At 42.5% G+C, this 9,319-nt stretch overlaps 1 protein-coding gene across 1 annotated transcript; it reads left to right on the top strand.

The window, feature by feature from the left end:
- Positions 1 to 1,802: 1,802 nt before the first annotated feature.
- Positions 1,803 to 8,520, top strand: BMP10 (bone morphogenetic protein 10). Its single transcript, NM_001192118.1, has 2 exons — positions 1,803 to 2,136; positions 7,580 to 8,520. Exons 1-2 carry the CDS (start codon positions 1,803 to 1,805, stop codon positions 8,518 to 8,520), a joined length of 1,275 nt encoding a protein of 424 aa, NP_001179047.1.
- Positions 8,521 to 9,319: the final 799 nt, after the last annotated feature.

Here is a 9,319-nt window from a genome sequence, read left to right as displayed (position 1 = left end):
TTGCTCAGTCGTGTCCGACTCTTTGCGACCCCATGGACTGCAGCCCACCAGGCTCCTCCATCCATGGGATTCTCCAGGCAAGAGCACTGGAGTGGGGTGCCATTGCCTTCTCCGACTATTAAAGAGATGACCAATTTTGTGGAGGGATTTTTTTATCCCCTCAAAATACAAATCTTTTCTCTGATTGTTATAAAAATTTTGTTATAAATAATAAAATTTTGTTATAAACAATAAAAAAATTGTTATAAAAATTTGCATTTTTAAGAGGGGGAAGAATTAGAAGATGACAATAAACCATAGCGAACCTAGAGGAAAAAAGGAGAGATGCTGTACTTATCTTATTGGGGGAAATGTAGGAAAATGTAACTCAGAAACTATTTGAGGGCATCAAATACATAGATGCAGACCCCTGAACCAAGGCGTGCCCTGAGCAGGTCAGAGAGACATCAACCCCAATACTTCAGCAGAAAAAGCAACCCTGGCGTGTTGTCTGCAGAAATACCCTGATGGCTGCATGCTGCTCCCGCCACTAATTAGGGTTGAAAACTGGGATGACTTTGACTTGTCTTTCCCTACAGCAGACACACAGTCAATTCCACCATTGTTTTCCAGACCAAGGCATTTGGCACTTTTCACCTTTGTTTGCAAGCTTTTACTTGAACCATTTGATGGTCCTTTGATTTAACCATAAAGGCAGAGATTGTGGTCTTCTTAGAAACTCATCACACAGGTGAAGGACCTGAGCACCACACCCAGCTGCAAACTGTCACCTGCCTTCTCCTGACTGTGGACTCCCTGGGGACAGGCTGGCCTGGCCTGGCTAAACTGCCTCTGCCCAGACTAGGGGAAACCTGGTTAAATGGTCTGATTATTTTCTTGCTTCATAAGAGTCAGACTGCCTGGATTCAAATCCTGGCTCTATCACTTTGTAGCTCTGTGAGTTCTGGCAACTTCTCGAACCTTAGTGACCCATATAGGCCACGGGGATAATAGTAGGGTTATTATAGGAAGCACATTCGGTGATACATGCAAAGCACTTAGTACAATGCCTCTTCGTAGGAAAGCACCTAATAAATTTTAGTTGCTGTCATAATGAAGCACTTGCCCTATTTTCCCAAAGCCATTTTAGCCAGATCAAATCTGTACGAAAAAGGCTATTGCCCGTGAAGTTTATACTTTCCCGTTTCTAATAATGTCAGCTTCCAACGATTTATGTAAGATCATTCATATGTATTAACTCAACTTGGAAATGTTGGCTATTTTGTCTTTCTTCAGAAAAGCTTATGTGAGGATGAAACCCCATCACTTGCATTAATACGTATCACCATTGATGTGTATCCTGTAGATTCCTAATGTCTATTTTATGCATGTGTGAAACCAAACCATGTAAAAGCAGAATTTAGGCGTTCCTGCCAAAAGGAAGTGAATTAAAAGGAGAAACAGAGCCTTTTCGAGGAGAAAATTGTCCTATCTCTCAGCCAGTGTCAGAATGTGGAAATGTTTACAAAATGCTCATTAAAAGAAAAAAGGATTGCAAGATAGAAACAAAATCTGGTGCGCAGTTTACACTAGGGAGATAAGAAAGGCTAGGCCCCTATGGGGGATTTGTTATCCAATTACTGCAACCTGATTTTTTGGTTGGGGGGGAGAGGAAGAGTGGTAAGGGGGAGGGGGAGAGAGGGGAAGTTTCCAAACTTGTCTCCAGTGACACGAGACATTTATGCTCCGCGAGATAAAACTGCCACTTAGAGCCCCAGGAGCGCTAAACCTTCCTGGGTTGGCCTGGGGGCTGGAGCAGAGTCATGGGTTCCGTGGTCCTGCAGCTGTGCACTCTCTCCTGCCTGCTGGTTCACTCGGTTTCTGGCAACCCTATCATGAGTCTGGAGCAGTCGCCCCTGGAAGAAGACATGCCCCTCTTCGATGATGTCTTCTCAGAGCAAGATGGTGTAGACTTCAACACACTGCTACAGAGCATGAAGAATGAGTTTCTCAAGACATTGAACCTGTCTGACATCCCCATGCAGGACTCGGCCAAGGTTGACCCACCAGAGTACATGCTGGAGCTCTACAACAAATTCGCGACAGATCGCACCTCCATGCCATCGGCCAACATCATCAGGAGTTTCAAGAATGAAGGTAAGTGGAGATTTTACTGATTAAATTTGGCTTCGAGTCTTCAGAAGTGGTGGGTAAATTTACAATGAGTGGAAATAATACAGCTAAGAGTGAAGACATCTATATAGGGGTATGTGTACATAGATGTTCCAAAGCAATGCACATTTTGGTCTATACTATTTTTATGGTCATTTTCCAGATAGTACTAAAAGGTATTAAAGAATAGCTTTTTAATCCAGTGCCATAAAGTGTCTACCATTTCACTATCATAATTGGCTCTTTGAAAAATTTCAATTTTGACAGCAGGTTAAAAAAAAATATTAATGTTGGTCTACCACTACACCTTTGTCATTTTCCAGATAGGCCTCAGTCCCATTTGGCTTTTAATTGACTCCAGGTTTGTGAACTTCTACTTCAAATGAAAAGGTTGAAGAAAAGACAAAATACAGAGTTGTGATTTGTGTTTCACTCAAACTTTGAGTTTTCATTTTGTGACTTGATGTAAAAAATATTCAAACAGGATGGAAACTTACATTTTAGAGATTCTTCCTAAATTTTTGTTTTGTTTGATGTGACATGTAGATCCTTGAGGGCTCAGTGGTAAAGAATCTGCCTGTAATGTAGGCGATGTGGGTTCAGTCTCTGGGTGGGAAAGATGCCCTGGAGGAGGGCACAGGAACCCACTCCAGTATTCTTATCTGGAGAATCTCATGGACAGAGGAGCCTGGCGGGCTGCAGTCCCTAGTGTTGCAAAGAGTCTGACACGACTGAAGCAACTGAGCATGCATGCGTGTATATCCTCGAAGCACTGGTTATAGTTTCCAGGAAGTGTGCATGCCCAATTAATGATTCAGCTTATTCTATGTCTTTATGAAGAACAATGCACAAACATTAAATTTCATGGGAAAAGTGTGTTTTCTCCCTCTAGATCTTTATTCAGTACTAAATCTAATGACCTAGAAAGTTAATCCTTTGTTTAATATGGTGCAAGTAATCAAAAAAAAATTTTTTTTTCTAGAATCTATGCTAAAAGCTGTGGGTCCAAAAAACCTAATTCTCTCATATTTACCAATTATTCTTTTATAGTCATTAACCAGGTACAAAAGACAGTTTAGGTAGATGTTGGCCAAATGTTCTTGAAATGAACAGGTAGTAGTAAAACAGGTAGTAGCTCAGAATTTGGATTTTTGAGACAGAGTTGACTTAAGAGATGTGGATATTTAGTTTAATTTCTCTGAATCCCAATTTTTCCTCATCTGTAAATTGAGAATAATATACCTACATAGCGGGCTTCCCAAATGGGGCTGCTGCTGCTGCTGCTAAGTCGCTTCAGTCATGTCCGACTCTGTGCGACCCCATAGATGGCAGCCACCAGGCACTAGTGGTAAAGAACCCACCTGCCAGTGCAGGAGACTTAAGAGACATGGGCTCAATCCCTGTGTCAGGAAGATCTCCTAGAGGAGGGCATGGCAATCCACTCCAGTATTCTTGCCTGGAGAACCCCATGGACAGAGGAGCTGGTGAGCTACAATCCACAGTGTTGCAAAGAGTCCGACACAACTGAAGTGACTTAGCAGACACGCATACATACATATAACACATTGAGCAATTTCACAAAGAGGTCATGAGTAAGAAAGTACACAACTGCTATGAAGTTCTGAATGTCAGTTATTGCTAATGAATTCCTCAAATTCTAGGCATTGGAGGAAGTATTGAATAGGTATTGCTCAGTCCTGGAGAAACTATTTGGTTTAAAATGTAGGTGACTGCCAGTTTCAAATATTTAGTAACATTGGAAATGAGACTTCATAACATTTAGTAACATAATGACAACGACAAGTTGACACTACAGATTCATTTTGGGTCAGTCTGGATTGAAAATAAACAACCTCCTTCCCTATGAAGACTTCCTAATGTTTCTGATTACTAATCCCTGGGCAGCTGGCTCAGAATGTGGGTGGGAAAGTGTTTGCATCCCTGGGGAAAAAAGTTTTTTCAGTTCTCACTTCTGTGGAGGATTTGGATGATCTAGGTCAGGAAGTGAAGTTTTCAGAGCTTCTTATTACTGAAGATCAGCGAGGGTGGGAACAAACCTCTCCGTGAACGCCCCTGCTGCCCGCACTTCTGTCAGTCCTCGGGTGAAAATGCACAGCCCGAGGTCATGAACCCCACACTGCGCTCACCCTGTTGGCTGTTATTATCTTTCTTTGATTTTCTGCGTTTGCTCAATGCAACTCCCTAAGAGGCAAAGACCAACAGAACAAAATAAAATTTCCTCTACATCTAACCAATCAGGGAAAAACAAGAGCTCCTTCCAAGGTGGAAAAACACGACTTTATTTCCTACCACTGCTTTGACCTCATCTTGGAGAAGTCAGTTCTCTGCATTGAGGCTTGATTTCTTCCAGAATCAGATGAACAGAAGAGAAATACAAGCATTATAGAATCATTGCAAGAGCTAGATAAAACAGTTTGCAAAACACCTGGCACAGGAAATTTGCTCAACAAACCCTAGTTCCCTTGCCTGAAATATAACACCATTATTATCACTATATTTGCACAAGCACAGTGAATATATTTTTTTATACCAGCTCTATTGAAGCATAATTGACATACAATAAACTTCATATATTTAAAGTGTATAATTTAACAGGTTTTGACTTATGTAAACATCCATCAGGACCATCACCACCATCCAGATAGTGTGACCATACGTATCATCAGTGAAAGTTCCTTTGTGCTTCTCTGTAAACACTTCCTCCCACAACAGTGAGCTTTTATTGTGTGCATTTTTTAAATGGATGGAACACTAGTCTATTTCCTTATTTTGAGTTTTCTCATGTTTCCTGTCCAAGGGGAGTGAAGCTTCCTCCATTCCTATGGTGGGGTGGGGGGAGGCGTCCAACTACCAAATTGCTCGATATATTAAGGACACATATCGTGCCCATAATCAGTTTGGTTTGATGCCCAGAATCATCAACTCATCAATATTTTTTAAAGTGCTATCTCCATCACAGTAGATTAGGGGCATAGAAGGGAATTTAAATTGTGGTATCTGAGTAGGATGTCAATCTATTAATAGTCAGGAGGATCCACTTATAAAGACAACTGAGAAACAAGGACGTGAATGGCAAGGTCAAAGGAGAGATAGACAGAGTAAGCACTCAAGTTACCCAAGGGAGTGGACTTCCAGGTAGGGAGGTGAGGAGAGGAGGGTCTCATAGGGAGGGGTCACAGCTAGATAGGTGGAGAAGAGGGAGTAGACCTTTTCAAGGGTCAGAAGAACATATCTGAAGGTGCAATAGACAGTAAAGCAAAGAAATGTTTGGGCAAGTAGTGAAGATACCAGTATACTTTAAATAAGAGACTTTGTTTAAAAGATTTGTTTAATCTTTCAATGAATATTAATTGATAAATTGCAATATTCCATGCTGCTGGCGAAGAATGGGAGCTATGACTGGGTCAACAGATTAAGACCTGATTACAGTCCAGTTTTGACAGCCATGCTAGAAAGTCTAAATTCATTCCATTCACCTGTAGTTCTCACTGGTGGTGTATGAGAAGATTTGGGGTGGTGCCCAGAGGAAGCTGTAAATCATGCAAAATGATTATTTATTTTTGTTAATGTGGATTGAAAAAAAATCCACGCAACTATCATCTCAAACCTCTCATTTCAAGAATAGAGCTGCTTGGGACAAGTCTAAAAGTTAGTAGGAAAACAATAAAATCAAATTAAATATTAAAAAATACAATCTGGCATAGGGACCTAACAGAAATCATGAACTGGATATACAAATGGGAAAAGGTTGCCAAAGATGATGGAGATCCCTTCAGATGGTGATTCTGAACATTTTTGGCATCATGGAACACTTTGATTGCAGACAGATGCCTTTAGGGATTCATCATAGACAGGTGCTAGCTGGGGCAAACTACTTCCCTGGTGGCTCAGATGGTAAAGAGTCTGCCTGCAATGTGGGAGACTGGGGTTCGATTCCTGAATTGGGAAGATCCCCTGGAGAAGGAAATGGTAACCCACTCCAGTATTCTTGCCTGGAAAATCCCATGGACAGAGGAGCTTGGTGGGCTATAGTCCATGGGGTCGCAAAGAGTTGGACATGATTGAGCAACTAACACACAAGTGTACAAGATTTGGACACCTATAAAATTCGCATATAGGGAGTCAACATGATAATATCTGGGGGTGTGCTTCTAAGACTAAGGGACCTTTAAAGTTTTATTTCATAACCATTCTGAATGTTTCCTATGTTCACAAAATCAAGGGCAAAATTAAGGCAACCAATTCACCCTCAAGGTTCATTTTCCCCCATCCTTCCTTACAAAGGACCACACACTCCAGATTCAACTGCAGTGACTCCCTTAGTGTTATGGCTATCTTGTTTGGTGTCTAGAGCAGGGATCAGCAATTTTTTTTTTCCTGTAAAGGGCCAGATAAGTAAATATTTTAAGTTTTGTGGGCCATATGATCTCTGTTGAGACTATTTAACTCTGCCATTGTAGTGCAACAGTAGCCACAAACATAATGCAGAAATGAATAGTATAGTATAGTGAAAGTCGCTCAGTTCTGTCCGACTCTTTGCAACCCCATGGACTATATAGTCCATGGAATTCTCCAGGCCAGACTACTAGAGTGGGTAGCCTTTTCCTTCTCCAGGGAATCTGGAATCTTCCCAATCCAGGGATCGAACTCAGGTCTCCTGCATTGCAGGTGGATTCTTTATCAACTATCTATCAGGGTGAACTTTATTTCCAAAAACAGGTGGGCCAGGACTCCTCTTGTGGTCCAGTGGTTAAGAATCCACCCTCCAATGCAGGAGGTAGGGGTTCAGTCCCTGGTCAGGGAACTAAGATCCCATATGCCTAAGCCAAGTTTAAAAAACAGATGACAGGGCCAATTTGGTCCATGAGCTAGGTTTACAAACCCCTGGTCTAAATGGATGTTTTTCTGGAAGGCCCTGACTATGTGAAGGACTCCATCCATAAGTACAAATATGAAAAGCCATGACAACCTCATCTCTGACAAGTTTCAAGCAAAGAACAACCACACACAGCTCATTTGATAACTCCTCACTGGTTAGAAAAGTTTTGCCTGCACAATCTCCAAGGACCCTCCCAGTTTTTTAATTCTGTGACTGATAAGCTATGGGGGCCCTCCCAGTTGTGTAATTCTGTGACTCATAAGCTATGGGAACCAGGCTGGGTGTATCTTCTTTCATTCATTAGGGGGCCAGTTTCCATTTTAGTCTTGGCAGCTTAAGGTGGTCTAGCAGTCAATGCTTGACCTTCGGTACTTCCTCTTAGAGAATGCCAACACTGTGTTTGTTTTCACTGATTTTCCTTCATTCTTTCTGTGTGGAGAGAATGGACAGGCACTCTTATTGCATAAATAAGCATCTGTTTTCCTCTGCTACATGCTGCAAATCTGATTTCTTTTTTGTTTTTTCCAGATCTGTTTTCCCAACCAGCCAGTTTTAATGGACTCCGAAAATACCCTCTCCTCTTCAACGTATCCATCCCTCACCATGAAGACATCATCATGGCTGAGCTCAGGTTGTACACCCTGGTGCAAAGAGACCGCCTTATATATGAAGGAGTGGACCGAAAAATCACCATTTTTGAAGTACTTGAGAGCAAAGAGGACCATGAAGGGGAAAGAAACATGCTGGTCTTGGTGTCAGGGGAGATCTACGGAACCAACAGTGAGTGGGAGACTTTTGATGTCACTGATGCCATCAGGCATTGGCAAAAGTCAGGCTCATCCACCCACCAGCTGGAGGTCCACATTGAGAGCAAACACGAAATGGAGGACACACTTGGCAGGGGACAGCTGGAAATAGACACTAGTGCCCGGAATAAGCACGATCCTTTGCTTGTCGTGTTTTCTGATGACCAAAGCAGTGAGAAGGAGCGGAAAGAGGAACTGGATGAAATGATCGCCCACGAGCAATTCCCAGAGATGGACAACCTGGATTTGGACGGTTATTCCAACGGACCTGGGGAAGAGGCTTTGCTGCAGATGAGGTCGAATATCATCTATGACTCCACTGCCCGCATCAGAAGGAATGCAAAAGGAAACTACTGCAAGAGGACCCCGCTCTACATCGACTTCAAGGAGATTGGCTGGGACTCTTGGATCATCGCTCCACCTGGATATGAAGCCTATGAATGTCGTGGTGTTTGCAACTACCCCCTGGCAGAGCATCTCACCCCCACAAAGCATGCGATTATCCAGGCCTTGGTCCACCTCAAGAATTCCCAGAAGGCTTCCAAAGCCTGCTGTGTGCCCACCAAGCTCGAGCCCATCTCCATCCTCTATTTAGATAAGGGCGTCGTCACCTACAAGTTTAAATATGAGGGCATGGCTGTCTCTGAATGTGGCTGTAGATAGGAGAGGAATCCTGTGGCTTATTTAATAACTGTAAATGTGTATATTTTGTGTTCCTATTTAATGAGATTATTTAATAAGGGTGTACAGATCATAGAGGCTTGCTGCCTTAGGGAATTTGACAGGTCGGTTTGTTGTAGGAAATCCATGTTTTACTCTACAGTCGAGTCCCTTCCAATCTATTTTTCTTTGGACTTACCATGTCCTGGCAATGCCATCTCTAACAGCAAGGGGCAAGCCCACACTACTTGCCTTCTATGTCAATTCAAAAGGAACACCGCTAAGCAGAAATACAGTGTCAGGAGAGGTAGATATTTGTGTATGTATATGTGTACATAGATAAGCTTATCAACCCTTTTGGGTCTATAGGAGCAGATTCTACTCACATGCACCATCAAATGTGTATATCTTAAAAGCCAGTGGGAAGGTCTCAGTCACCTCTTCTCTGAGTAGGATTTACATCAAGATAAATTGCACCAGGAATTTAACATCCTAGAGCTATTATCTCTCTTCAATACTCTTGGAACTCTAGATGCAGCTTTGGTGAGTTGAATTTCTGTCATTACTCAGAGCAGCAAGGCCTGGTAAAGAGGCTGTACATTTGAGGGGAGGGCTTGTTTGATACAGAAACCAAAGGCCTTCAAAGGGCAGTGGCCTTAAGGGACAATAGCAGGGAAGGAGCCCATGGGAGACTAGTGTGCTTTCGAAGGTGGTGCCTTGTCAAGAAAGGAAAGCAGGGGACTTCGTCTGTTCCTGAGGTGATAGAAGATTCAAGGCCTTGTGTGTTGGCCTTTATGGCTAC

The sequence above is a fragment of the Bos taurus genome, chromosome 11, assembly GCF_002263795.3.
Source record: "Bos taurus isolate L1 Dominette 01449 registration number 42190680 breed Hereford chromosome 11, ARS-UCD2.0, whole genome shotgun sequence".
Classification (NCBI taxonomy): domain Eukaryota; kingdom Metazoa; phylum Chordata; class Mammalia; order Artiodactyla; family Bovidae; genus Bos; species Bos taurus.
Note: the sequence above shows the minus strand (reverse complement) of the source record. Positions and strands in the feature narration are given on the sequence as shown.